At 49.6% G+C, this 14,029-nt stretch overlaps 1 protein-coding gene across 1 annotated transcript in view; it reads left to right on the top strand.

Moving 5' to 3' along the window:
- LOC308571006 (leucine-rich repeat-containing protein 37A-like) overlaps window positions 1-14,029 on the top strand; it is a 48,437-nt gene that overhangs the window by 26,299 nt on the left and 8,109 nt on the right. The window contains exons 13-15 of the mRNA XM_081166211.1: window positions 6,948-7,084; window positions 9,895-9,933; window positions 12,062-12,103. Coding sequence (XP_081022337.1) covers window positions 6,948-7,084; window positions 9,895-9,933; window positions 12,062-12,103 — 218 coding nt within the window. The remainder of the gene's footprint in view (window positions 1-6,947; window positions 7,085-9,894; window positions 9,934-12,061; window positions 12,104-14,029) is intronic.

The following is a 14,029-nucleotide window of genomic DNA, read 5'->3' as shown; positions in this document are numbered from 1 at the left end:
ACAGGCTCTACGCCAAGCTGGAGAAGTGCCAATTTGACGTGCCGGAGGTGGATTTTCTGGGCTACAAGCTGTCTGACAAGGGGCTCGCCATGGACAGCGCCAAGGTTCGAGCAGTGTTGGATTGGAAGAGCCCACGCAACCGGAAGGAGGTCCAACGGTTTGTCGGCTTTGCGAACTTCTATCGCAAGTTTATCAAGGGCTTCGCGATGCAGACGGCGGCCATCACTGACACCCTTAGCTCCAAGAAGAAGAAGTTCATCTGGACAGAGCAGGCGGAGCAGTCCTTTCAGGCCCTCAAGCGTCTCTTCGCGTCGGAAGAGCAGTTGCTTCATGTCAACCCCAGCATGCCGATGAGGGTGGAGACAGACGCTTCGGACAGAGCAGTGGGGGCGGTCCTGCTGCAGAAGGACCCGCAGGGCGTGTGGCGGCCGGGAGCGTTTTACTCCAGGAAGCTCAGCAAGTCCGAGCAGAACTACACCATATGGGACAGGGAGTTGCTGGCCATTCATGCAGCGTTCAAGGCGTGGAGGCACTTTCTGATCGGCGCCAAGCACACGGTGCAGGTTTGCACGGACCACAAGAATCTGGAACACTGGCGCACGGCACAGTTCCTGAACCAGAGGCAGATACGTTGGGCTGAGTTCTTTGCGGACTTCGACTTCCGCATTGAGTATGTCCCGGGGGACACCAACATCATGGCAGACGCTCTCTCCCGCAAGCCACAGTATCTGGAGGACGCAACACCAGCGGCCGCCATGCACATCTTTGCACCGACAGTGTGGGCGTGCGCCGCGGCGACCGTGGACCTAGAGGCGGTGCGGCGAGCGTTGCAGGGGGACTCCTTCGCACGAGCGAAGATGGCAGAGGTGCAAAGGGGCAAGGCAGCGGCCGACGGTTTCCAGCTACGAGATGGATTGCTCATCCGTAAAGGGGCCATCTACGTGCCGGGTGACGAACTTCGAGCCACGGTGCTACAGCAGCTGCACGACGCACCCACGGCCGGGCACTTTGGCAAGGAGAAGACGGTGGAATTAGTAGCCAGGGATTTCTGGTGGCCTGGAATGAGAGGGGAGGTCGCAGACTACGTGGCGAGGTGTGACACCTGCCAGAGGGCAAAGCCGGTGCACAAACCGCCGGCTGGACTGTTGGAGCCGCTGCAAACTCCGGTCGAACCTTGGGAAAGGGTGGCTCTGGACTTTGTCACGGATCTGCCCAGCTCAAGGGGCAAGACGGCAGTGTTGGTGGTTGTGGACCTGTTCTCCAAGATGGCGCATTTCATTCCGTGTGCTAAGGTGGCCACGGCAGAGCAAACCGCCAAACTGTTCATAGACCACGTGTTCAAGGTTCACGGTCTGCCACGGTCTATTCTGTCCGACCGCGGGCGGCAGTTCATCTCGAACTTCTGGCAGAAGCTGATGGGCTTCCTAAACGTCAAGATCAATCTGGCGTCGGCGAGACACCCGCAGACCAACGGGCAAGCGGAGCGAGCCAATGCCATCATGCAGCAGTACCTGAGATGTTATGCAAACCAACAGCCTGCGACGTGGGTGGATTACCTGCCGCTTGCAGAGTTTGCCTACAACAACACGAAGCACGTATCCACGGGCGTCACGCCGTTCTTCGCCAACAACGGGCGGCACCCTAGAACCTTCCCGGGACTGGAATGCAGGGGAGAAGGGGAGCCGCAGTCAGCAGATGCGTTCGCGTCGGAACTGCAGGAAGTCCACGATCAGCTGCGGCGCCACCTGGAGCTGGCTAAACACGCATACAAGGTACAAGCGGACAAACACAGAAGGGTTGGCGAAGAGCTCCACGTGGGAGACTGGGTCTGGTTAGCAGCCCACGCAGTGCCGGCCAGGTCGTTGGCCAAGAAGAAACTAGGGCATAAACAACTGGGGCCATACCAAGTCGAAGAGCAGGTCAACCCGGTGGCTTTCAGGCTGGCGCTTCCGGAGGGTTCCAGAATGCATCCGGTGTTCCACAGATCGGTGCTCACTCCCTACAAGGCACCGCACAGGTTCCAGGAACCCGGAACGGCGCCGAGTCCGCTCAGAGAAGGAACGGGGCACGCGGGAGTGGCACAGGAGGAGCGCATCAACGAAGTCACGGAGATTTTGGACTCCAGATGGGGGGAAGAGGGAGTAGAATACTTTCTCGCCAGGGAGGGCACCCCGGCCAGTGCGAACAGCTGGGTGCCGGGCTACGCTTTGGACGAACCTCTGCTCAAAGACGAGTTTCATGCCCTCTTCCCACATAGACCTATGCCAGCAGACTTTTTCGACGACTGGCTTTTCACGCCCACGCTTTCGGACAGCACGTTCAGGGGGTTCGACTCGGACGAGGAACCAACACGAGACGTCCGTTCCCCGGAGGGGTCACCCTCGGGATCTGTCTCAGAACCCTCGTATTGGTGGGACGATAGGCCGGAGGAGCAGTTCCGCAGGAAGTGGCTGGACTGTTCCGGCCGAGCAACGCCGCCTGGAGGAAGTGCGGGAGAGACGGACATGGACATTTTCGGGGACGACCCGGGTTTCGAGCACGGCGGCACAGAGATGGAAGAGGAGGTGACTGTCGTCAACGAGAGCAGAGAGGAAGACCCGGAAGAGTTCCGATGGAGGCCTGCCACGGGAAGCGACCGATATCCGACGTTCGTCCCTTTGCAACAGCAGCCCCCAGCTCCAGCACCGGAAGGAGGGGAGGGGGGACTGGGGGGCTTCGAGGGGGGGATGGATGTCAGGGGTTTAGGTGCAGAGGCACGGGCAAGGGAGGAAACAGAGAGCGAAGGGGAGGAGACAGAGGAAAGGATGAGTGATGACGACGACCCGAGATCTCCCAGTCTTTCCAGTGAATCAGAGGATTCACAGAAAGGAGCACCAGTGGCCAGGGCAAGGGGGGAGTCTAGGGAGGCACCCCAGGAAGATAGAGCCAGAGGAGACTCAGGGGGGAGCAGCTGGAAATCGGGACCAGCGTCACCGCCAGGAAGCAGGGAAGAGGAAAGGAGCCAGGGGGGAAGCGCTGGCAGCTCACCACAGGAGGGAGGGCAGGAGTCAGGAGTGGCCACACCTCCATCGGGGAGCGAAGAAACGGTTAAGAGGAAAGTGGAAGGTTGGGCGCGCGCGCCAAGTTCAAATGCAGAGGAAGGCGGCGCAGTGAGCAGCCCCGAAAGGGAACCAGGTCCTAAAGCCCGGCGCAAGGAGGCAGAAGGGTCCGGGTCAGCGTCAGAAGAATCCCGGAAGGAAGAAGCCCCGGGGGGTAGAGGGACCCAGAGGAGGACAGTCAGGAGGAAAAGGTGGAGCAAGGCTAGGATATTAAGTTGGTGCGCACGGGGCGGAGACTCAGACGGAGCCTCGCCGATCTAGCTAGTAGACGTAGAGTTGCAGACAGCAGCGTGAGAATGGAAACTGTAATTCAATAAAGACTTTTACTTAATGACCGCTGGCTAGCGTGATCCTCTGTGAGCTAGGATCTGGAAGCAGCTCTGACACGTGCATTTATTCGTCTGTTTGTTTGTCCAATGTACGTGGCTGGGCAGACTTTGCAGGGTATTTCATAGACCCCTTGGTTTTCTAATTGGATTTTATCTTTGGGGTTTCTGAGGATATTGGCTATTTTTTGGTTGGTGCAAAAGGCTGTTTTGATATTGTGTTTATGGAGGATTTTGCTAATTTTATCTGTAGTGCCCTTGATATAAGGAAGGAGGGCCATGCCATTGTTTTCTTCTGTGTCTTGGTTTTTGGGGGGTGTTTCTTTTTGGATTAGCTTCGTAACCATGTTTTGCTGGTATCCGTTGGCGATTAACACATTTGAGAGATTCTGTAACTCAGTTGTCAAGTGGTCTTTGTCAGCCAGGCGTTTGGTTCTGGAGATGAGAGTCTTGGCTACGGAGTTTATTTGTGCAGGGTGGTGGTGTGATTGTGCATGTAAGTAGCGGTTGGTGTGTGTTTTTTTCCGGTAGATAGTGTGTCCTAGGGAGCCATCAGGTTTTTTGTAGATTAGGACGTCAAGGAAGGGAAGTTGGTTATTGGCTTCTATTTCCATAGTGAATTGTATTTTGGGGTGTAGGCTGTTGAGATGTGTGAGAAAGCTATCTAGTTTTTCCTTCCCGTGTGGCCAAATTACAAAGGTGTCGTCAACATATCTGAGCCAAAGTTTGGGTTTGTGTTCTGACTTGTCTAAAGCATTGGTTTCAAAGTGTTCCATGTACAGATTTGCTATGACCGGTGAGAGGGGTGATCCCATAGGTGCTCCTTCTATCTGTTTGTATCTTTGTCCATTGTGGATGAAGTACGTGTTGGTTAGGCAGTGGTTGGTCAGGTCCAGGATGTATTCGGGGGGATTGTATTTGTTTTGAATGGCTGTCAAGGCTTCATTAATGGGCACTTGTGTGAAGAGAGATACAACATCGAAGCTCACAAGTAGGTCATCGGGATGTAGGTTTTGCTTCTTTATTGTTTCTATGAACTGGAAGGAGTTTGTAACGTGTGAAGCGATAGATTCTGCATAGGGCTGAAGTTGCTTAGCGAGAAATTTAGCGAGATTTTGTAGAGGTGAGCCTATGGAGCTGACTATTGGTCTGAGTGGTGTTCCTTCTTTGTGTATCTTGGGGAGACCGTAGAGTTTGGGGCATCTGGATGATTTTTCTCTGGGGATGATTCTTAGCTGGATTTCTTCACTGATAGGAGAGGCTTTTATTTTGGATTTGGTGGTTTTTTCCAGATAGGTGGTGGGATCTGTTTTTATAGGTTGGTAGGTAGGGTCTTGGAGTAGATTTGATAGTTTTGCTTGGTAGTCCGATGTGTTCATCACAACAGTGGCATTACCTTTGTCTGCTGGGAGAATGATTATGTTGTTGTCTTTCCTCAGGTTGGTGAGTGCTTTCTGTTCTTCTTTGTGTAAATTGCTTCTGGGTGGTTTGCTGGAGCAGAGGATGTTGGTGACTTCAAGTCTGATTTTATTGGCTTCATCTGGGTTGATTTTGGTTAGGCTAGCTTCGACTCCGCATATGATGTTTTCCGTGGGGATGCGTCTCGGGGCGACTGCAAAGTTGAAACCTTTGGAGAGTACTTTGGTTTCGGTTGAGGTGAGGATCCTGTCTGATATGTTATGTACTGTTTGTTTCATGGGTTGTTGTGGAGGGTGGCTGGGCTTCTGAGTTACAGAATCTCTCAAATGTGTTAATCGCCAACGGATACCAGCAAAACATGGTTACGAAGCTAATCCAAAAAGAAACACCCCCCAAAAACCAAGACACAGAAGAAAACAATGGCATGGCCCTCCTTCCTTATATCAAGGGCACTACAGATAAAATTAGCAAAATCCTCCATAAACACAATATCAAAACAGCCTTTTGCACCAACCAAAAAATAGCCAATATCCTCAGAAACCCCAAAGGTAAAATCCAATTAGAAAACCAAGGGGTCTATGAAATACCCTGCAAAGTCTGCCCAGCCACGTACATTGGACAAACAAACAGACGAATAAATGCACGTATCGCAGAACACAAGAATGCCGTCAAAAAAGAAGAAAAAACTTCCTCTCTTTACCAACACATGAAAGAAACAGGACACGAAATTAATTTTGCAGATTCCAAATTGCTCTTTAACATGGAACATCACCACAAGAGAATAATCATGGAAGCCATCGAGATAGAGAAACACCCTCACAACATGAACAAGCGTGACGACACGTCCCGCCTGCCAGACATCTGGAAATTAGCCCTCCCCACAAAAACCGACACCAGAACCAGAGGCACACAGAACGCCATCTCCAATCAACCACACCAGACCCAAACCCAGACCCTCTCCACAGATAAATTACAGACACCATCCAGTAGCCAAACCATAGTGGCACCTCCGGATGCTGCACCCCCCTGCAATCCCTACACAGATCTGGCTGGCACAGGGCACAAAACCACAGCTCGCCCCTATACACGAAGCCAAGCCAGAGCAAAACTAAGTGCAGTACAGCCATCTTCTCAGAAAAAACTCTTCACAAGCTCAAGAGGTCAAGACACGAAAGCTTTAGCAACTAATCCACACCTAATGACCCTCCTAAGTGGTACTCAGAATATCACTCAAGAAATCACTCAAGATATCCCTCAAGTAATTAATGAACAAAAGAAGAAAAGGCACACTAACCTGGAAACTTCCTCTCTGCCCAGAACGTTGGAGGCTATACACCACACCCCCTCAACAGTATTTATAGGAACTCAAACACTGAGATCCTGCTCTGTTCCAGTAACAAGAAGCCGAAAGCACCAGCCTGAAGATGACGAGTGAGACCTCGTCGAAACGTCGCCTAGACACCCCAACTCTTACACGGGAAGACACCCGAAGACACCAAAACCTGCATTCCTGTACCCGTGAAAATCTACGAAAGCATATATATATATATATATATATATATATATATATATATATATATAGCATCTGTTTACAATTGCATCTGTTTGCAATTTTATATATTTATATATTATATATTTATATATTATATATTATATATATATAATCTGTATGCATTATTTCAATGCAGTTTTCTGAACAGAAGCACCTCAAGCCCACATCTGGCTAATAAAATCATGTTTGCACTATCCCTTTAATATATGCATATTCATGGGAGAACCCGTCTGCGAAATATGAAGAAAGCTAATTGTGTAGGATTGCTGCATTTCAGTTGGCACATTAGTTTGGGGAGCGTGAATTAGGAAATTTCACGTTGAAATGTGGACCACGTGAACATCTCCCCCATTCTTACCTGTGCTTCAAATGTAGTTGGACTCCCATCAGCCACAGGCATCCTGGGTAACGGTCATGGATGATAGGAGTTGTATTAGCCTAACAACATTGGAGAGGTCAAGAGGCATGTTACCTCCGATCTTGATTCTGACAGTCCTCTCAAAGGGCTCCCTCACTTTGTGACCCATTCTCACATCCCTTCTTCCTTCTCAGGGTTCTGTCGACAAGCCCCTTTGGCTCAAAGACATGTATCAGCCTCTGGATGATGCTCGGAGGAGGAGCATGATTGGTAAACTCCACGATGAAGAGACCTCAGATGAGGAAGATATATTCAACTGGGCCAAATCAAGGTAGGAATGAACAAGCTGCTGCGACCAGACTTGTATGACTTTCAGCTTGCTTCTTTCCCTTAAAAACACACACACACACACACACACACACACACACACACACACACACACACATTTTTTGCTCTTATGGCTGCGGATGAAATCTGGGGAATGTGTGGATTGAGTCACGCTGAAAAATACTCGGAGTTGAGTGTGGATTTCATGCTCCTTATTCAGCTCAGAGTAGTGAGGAATGGAAGTTCCCCCGAAATGTCTGCTTTATAGACATTATTTACACAATGGGCCCCATGTGATTGGCTAATTCTGGAATTCTCCTGTAGGCCAATCAGGTTGTGGATTCACTTCCACCCGGAAATGGATTGGGTGGCTCCTGCGGACCAATCAGACTGCTGCATTCTGAATCCCATTGTTCTAGGACCAATCAGACTGCTGCATTCTGGATCCTATTCAACTCAGTACATAACACACCTTTTTCGTCTTCTTCCTTTCCTGGCAGCTGTGTAACCAGCAGCAGTTCAGCAGATGCACGTTTAATGGGAAAAGCTTCATTCTTTGCATTTTTGCCTGTTGCACAGCTGATTAAGGCACAGAGCCCTGCTTATCAATCAGGGAATACTGAATCAAGACTTGGAGACTTCAGCACTATGCAGTGCTTATATCAGGGAGATCCAGGCCATGAAGGCTCTGACAGGGTCCTAGAGTCCACCATCCTCTATCCCAAAATGTATCTGGCGCTTTCTCGGCTTTGGGAAGGGGGTGGGAGGGTTCTAGGATCCTGCCAGAGGCTTGCGCTTCCTTCCCAAAACCCTACGCCTTGCCTTGCATAGCTCGCTTTGGGAAGGCAAGAGCTGAGCTGTGCGTCAGATTTTGGCCTTGCTGCCTGCCCCCAGAATGGGAAGGCAGTGTGCAGCCCACACATTCTGCGTCAAAGTACTCTTGCGGCCCACTTGGTATGAAAAGTTGGACCACCCTGGCATAGATCCTTGTTCTCCCCACTTGCCCCAGGCTTACAGAAGTGGCAAGGTTCAGAAACTTCAGCTGGTGCAGAATTCAGCGGCCAGGTTGCTCACCAGAGCAAGATGTTTGAGCATATTGCACCGATCCTGGTCCAGCTGCACTGGCTACCGATTAGTTTCCGGGCCCAATTCAAAATGCTGGTTTTGACCTATAAAGCCTTAAACGGCTCAGGACCGCAATACCTCAAGGACCGCCTCTTCCCATATGAACCTACCTGAACCCTGCAACCACCGTCTGAGGCCCTCCTTCGTGTGCCTCCTCCTCGAGAGGTGCGGAGGGTGGCAACACAAGAACGGGGCCTTCTCTGCAGTGGCTCCCTGTGAGATGCTCTCCCCAGGGAAGTTCGCCTGACGCCTTCACTATACACCTTTAGGCGTGAGGCAAAAACGTTCCTTTTAAACCAGGCCTTTGCCTGACTCGATCTACATCCTATACCCTTTTTTAAATCCTGGCTCTTTTTTGGAGGGAGGCGGGTTCTTGGGTTGTTCGTTTTTGTTTGGATTTTATGTATTTGATACTATATATGGACCGCCCTGAGACCTTCGGGTATAGGGCAGCATAGAAAGAAAATAGACAGACAGACAGACAGACAGACAGACAGACAGACAGACAGATAGATAGATAGATTAGGTGCAGTAAAGAAATACATACATGCCAAACAGCCTCATTTGCACAACTTCATTTTCTGCTTTAAACCAAATCCCGGCTGTGGGAAGTGAACCATCGCAGGCCAAATTTGCGTAGTGCCACTTTGCAGATATAGGGACGCAGATGGCGCTGTGGGTAAAACCTCAGTGCCTAGGACTTGCCGATCAGAAGGTTGGCGGTTCGAATCCCCGTGGCGGGGTGAGCTCCCGTCGTTCGGTCCCAGCTCCTGCCCACCTAGCAGTTCGAAAGCACCCCTAAGTGCAAGTAGATAAATAGGTACTGCTTTATAGCGGGACGGTAAACGGCGTTTCCGTGTGCGGCACTGGTGCTGGCTCACTAGTGCAGCTTCGTCACGCTGGCCACGTGACCCAGAAGTGTCTTCGGACGGCGCCGGCTCCCAGCCTCTTAAGTGAGATGAGCGCACAACCCTAGAGTCGGTCACGACTGACCCGTACGGGCAGGGGTACCTTTACCTTTTTACTTTGCAGATCCATCAGCATTTTAAACATTCACCCAGAGCAGGGGTGCCCAAACTTTTTTCAAAGATGATCAGATTTGCTGAAGTCAACATGCGTGAGGGCCGACCAAACTTGTTGAGCTTTCTTAAGGATTGAAGTTGTTGGGGTTTGTTTTTTCTTAAGGATTTAACCCAAGGACATATACAGTGGTTCCTCTAGTTGTGAATGGGATCCGTTCCGGAGGCCTGTTCGCAACATAAAAAAACGCACACCGGGTTGCGATTCGCTGCTTCTGCACATGCGCATGATGTCATTTTGCGCTTCTGCGCATGCGTGAGCGGCAAAACCCGAAAGTAACCCTTTCTGGTACTTCCGGGTCACCGCGGGACGTAACCTGAAAGAACGTAACATGAAGCGGATGTAACATGAGGTATAACTGTACTGCCATGGGGGCCGGATTAAATTGACCGGACTTGCCTGACCCAGAGTCTTAACTCAGACTAGATCTAGACGCATCAAAGAAGCGATTCCGTCAGAAATGCGTCGCAAACTTCATACAGGGAAATCCCGTTGGTGAAAATGGGACTCCGCTGCGCCAATGTAGCCAAGTTCTAACTGTGCTAAGCTTCGAAACCCTTCAGACTTGACTTCCATGCAACCTAACCTCTGCTCTTCTCTGTTTTCCAGGGAACCACCCCCTGTGGAAAAGCCCAGTTCAGTAAAAGTGTAAGTACCTACCCCCTTGCAGTATGACTCTGGGCTGTTAGGTTTAAAAATTGGGGTTCACCCGGGATGCAACCTGCTGCTACAGAGTTAAGTTTGTGCTTTTGCTGATTTGCAAAGCAAGAGATGATGCGGAAATTCTCTCTTTAAGTTTTGTATTCCGAAAAGTATTCCGCTTCCTAACGGAATACGTATCTGGAAAAGGGAATAATCTCACACTCCAATCCTCAGCCCTGCTAAACCAAATCAGTCTCCAAGGGTCTCCTGTTGTTTAGCAAGGAAAGCGAAGTTAGGCTAGTACTAGCTAGTTCCGCCCAATCAGCTTTTGCTATCATTCCATGTCAACGTAGTCTGAAGGGCAAGTTAGAAAAGTGAAGAGGGGCTTGTTTGGGGTTTTGGCAAGGCAAGATCCGAAGCCCCACTTAAAGTGAAACTGAGGACCCCTTCAGACATCTTATATACTGCACATTCATGCCTCAACCAGAGCCAGGGCCTTTTCAACACTGGCTCCAGCCTGGTGGGACTCTCTGTCTCATGAGACCAGGGCCCTGCGGAATCTGATTTCTTTCCGCAGAGCCTGTAAGACAGAGTTGTTCTGCCTGGCCTTTGGCTTGGAATCAATTTGATTCCCTCCCCCTCTTTCTTTTTTCCTTTCTCCTCCTGTGATGGAACTCCTATTTGGGGACTTCCCTGGCTTTTTTCTGGCCCGTGTAGGACCAGTCTGGATAGCTAGCCTTGGTGAAGACCTGATGTTTTCATCCCCCAAAAAGTTTTTGATTTGAGTTTCCATTGAAATGAAGCTGCATTTTAATGTTTTAATGTAATTTATTCTTGTTTTTAAGTTGTATTTCAATCAATTTGTTTTTATATTGGTTGTTAGCTGCCCTGAGCCTGGTCTTGGCTGGGGAGGGCGGGGTATAAATAAAATTTATTTGTTGTTGTTGTTATTATTATTATTATTATTTGTGCTCATGATGCTATTGGGGGTCATACACTAACTCGCATTCAATACTGTTTGTGCTTGCAAATGTTTTGGGGTAGTAACACTCTTCATTTCCACGCAATGCCTATCCTGTAACTTCCTGGTGAAATCTCCTAGCTTTTTACACCACAGAAGTTCTGGTTTGCTTTTGTCCAGCTTTTTTTGTGGTGCTTCAGCCCCTCTGGACGAACATAACGTGGTAGTTCGTGGGAAGCATCGCAAAACAAACTAAAGCAGAATAAATCCACCCCGACACACTACTATTGTGTCAAGAACTTGTTGCACGATACACCTACAGTGGTTTTTTTTTTAAAAAAAGCAACCCTATTCATGAAGGCTACTCGGAAGTAAGCTGCATTGTATTCAAAGGAAATTGCTTCTAGGTAACTGGGTTTGGGTTAGCATAATACCGTATTTTTCGCTCTATAAGACGTACATTTTCCCCTCCAAAAATTAAGGGGAAATGTGTGTGCGTCTTATGGAGCAAATGCAGGCTCCTTGGCTTCAGCGATAGCAATGCAAAACCTCCAAAGCACAGTGGGAGCGCTCCCACCACGCTCCAGAGGCTTTGCGTTGCTTTTGCTGAAGCCTGGAGCCTCTGGAGCGCAGCGGGAACTCCCGCCGTGCTCTGGAAGCTTTGGGTTCCTTTCGCTGAAGCCAGGAGAGCAAGACTCTCCTGGCTTCAGGGATAGCCGCCTGAAGCCTCCGGATCGCAGCAGGAACTCCCGCTGTGCTCCGGAGGCTTCGGGTTGCCTTCACTGAAGGCAAAGGCAATGTGGGAGAGTGAGAGCTGCACAGCACCCCTTCAGCCAAGCAGGAGGAGAAATGGAAGGGGCTCCGTTTCTCCTGCCGCTCCGCTGAAAGGGCGCTGTGCAGAGAGGGGGAGATTTTTTTCTTTCTTGTTCTCCCCCTCTAAAACAAGGTGCGTCCCATGGTCAGGTGCGTCCTATAGAGCGAAAAATACGGTACTTTCCCCTGTGCCCAATTTTACAACACACCTATCTAGGACAGCTCATGTCATGAGCAGCTTCAAATAAAATGCTATATTTGGAGTCGGCTTTTTATGTGATGACCAGGAGGAGAGTGAAGGGAATGCAACCCCTGAGTGCAATCGACTTCCCTTAACCTCTGTTTTTCTTGCTTTGACAGAGTTGAAGAGCCCCCTGTTAAAAAGGCCAGTTCAAAGAAACTGTGAGTATTATTATGCAACCGCAAAATTATCAGCCTTGGCTCTAACTTTTTCCTCTTGCAGCTAGGCATTAGGATACAACCTAGAGGGTTGGCAGCTCCACCAGCAAGACACCTGAGTTGCTTGGCATCTGAATCCTACTTAAGCAGATCTGTTGTGCTCCTGGTCAACTGCATGTAGGGTATTCTGAGTCCCAGTGTATTTAAGGGCATGTCCACACCAGAGCAAAAAGTGCCCCCCCCATCTTTTCCCCTTTGAATGTGAGTTGTTGTTTATCCTGGCTGTTTCGGACTTTCCAGGTATAAAGGGGGAAAGATTTGGGACAACACTGGGATGGGAAAGTCATTATGTGGGTGTCCCTAGATTAAAGGAGGGAGAGGTTGGTGCGAATCAACATTTTTGCCCTGATTTTAGACTCTTGCCTGAAATCCTGAAGAGATGCTGCTTTTCGAAGAACCCCACGTTCCACACTGAAGTATTCCGTGTTCTTCTCCTTCTTTCCCCCCTTTCTCAATTCCCTCTGTTGTCTCCTTTGTGTCCGTTATAGATTCTAAGTTCCCTGGGGCAGAGGCCTGCCCCTCTCATTCCCAGCAATGCACCACGCGCATGGAAGGTGTTACTGCATTAACCATCATGACGAAATATGCTACCTCGGCACATGGGGGTTCCATTAGGTTACAATGCCTGGTGGCCACTGATTGATACCACCATGAATCTGCCCTTTGAAATCCACTTGAGCCAGCGGCTAACATAGCATGTCGCAGCAGTGAATTCCATGAGTTAATTCCATGCCGTGCGACGAAGAAGCACTTTCTTTCGTTGGCCCTGAATCTTATGCCAATCAATTGATGCAGCAGACTAGATCTATGTGGTGTGGGTGTATAATGGAACCAAGCTAAAGTTGGTTCTTTCCCCCCCGCCGCCCCAGTTCCTTATTCCAACTGAAATATACTCGGAGTCGAGAGTGGATTTCATGTTCTTTATTCAGCTCATAGTGGTGAGGAGGAATGGAAGTTCCCCCAGAATGTCTGCTTTATATACATTATTTACACAATGGGCCCCATGTGATTGGCTAATTCCGGGATTCACCTGTAGGCCAATCCGGTTGCGGATTCACTTCCACCTGGAGCTGGATTGGGTGGCTCCTGCGGACCAATCAGACTGCTGCATTCTGGACCCTATTGTTCTAGGACCAATCAGACTGCTACATTCTGAATCCTATTGTTCTAGGACCAATCAGACTGCTGCACTCTGAATCCTATTGTTCTAGGACCAGTCAGACTGCTGCCTTTTGGATCCTATTGTTCTAGGACCAATCAGACTGCTGCCTTTTGGATCCTATTGTTCCAGGACCAATCAGACTGCTGCATTCTGGACCCTATTGTTCTAGGACCAATCAGACTGCTGCATTCTGAATCCTATTGTTCTAGGACCAATCAGACTGCTGCATTCTGAATCCTATTGTTCTAGGACCAGTCAGACTGCTGCATTCTGAATCCTATTGTTCTAGGACCAGTCAGACTGCTGCATTCTGAATCCTATTCAACTCAGTACATAACACCAACACTAAAGTTTGCATCCTTCTGCGCTCCACGAGTCTCTTTGAGAGCACTCTCTCCAGCCCAAAGCACTCCCTAAAATAAGCTTTGATGTATCCCAAATGATACATCTCAACAGTCAGGAGATACTTCCATATGTGAAAACGTTTAGATCAGGTCCAGATCACTGCATCATTCCTGTGCAAGTCTCAGATCTGCCGCCCCCTGCACCAACAACTGCTAAAGAAGACTGTATCAGTGAATAAGCAGATGGGATGAGGCATTATCCCAAACGACATATCCACACCATCTGGAGGCTGTCTGTCTCCTACCAAATGGCCTCACATGTCTGGTCCGGTGCTTAATTGCCCCCAAGTCATTCTCAGGCCT

The sequence above is a fragment of the Podarcis bocagei genome (assembly GCF_964188305.1).
Source record: "Podarcis bocagei genome assembly, chromosome: 13".
Lineage (NCBI taxonomy): Eukaryota > Metazoa > Chordata > Lepidosauria > Squamata > Lacertidae > Podarcis > Podarcis bocagei.
Note: the sequence above shows the minus strand (reverse complement) of the source record. Positions and strands in the feature narration are given on the sequence as shown.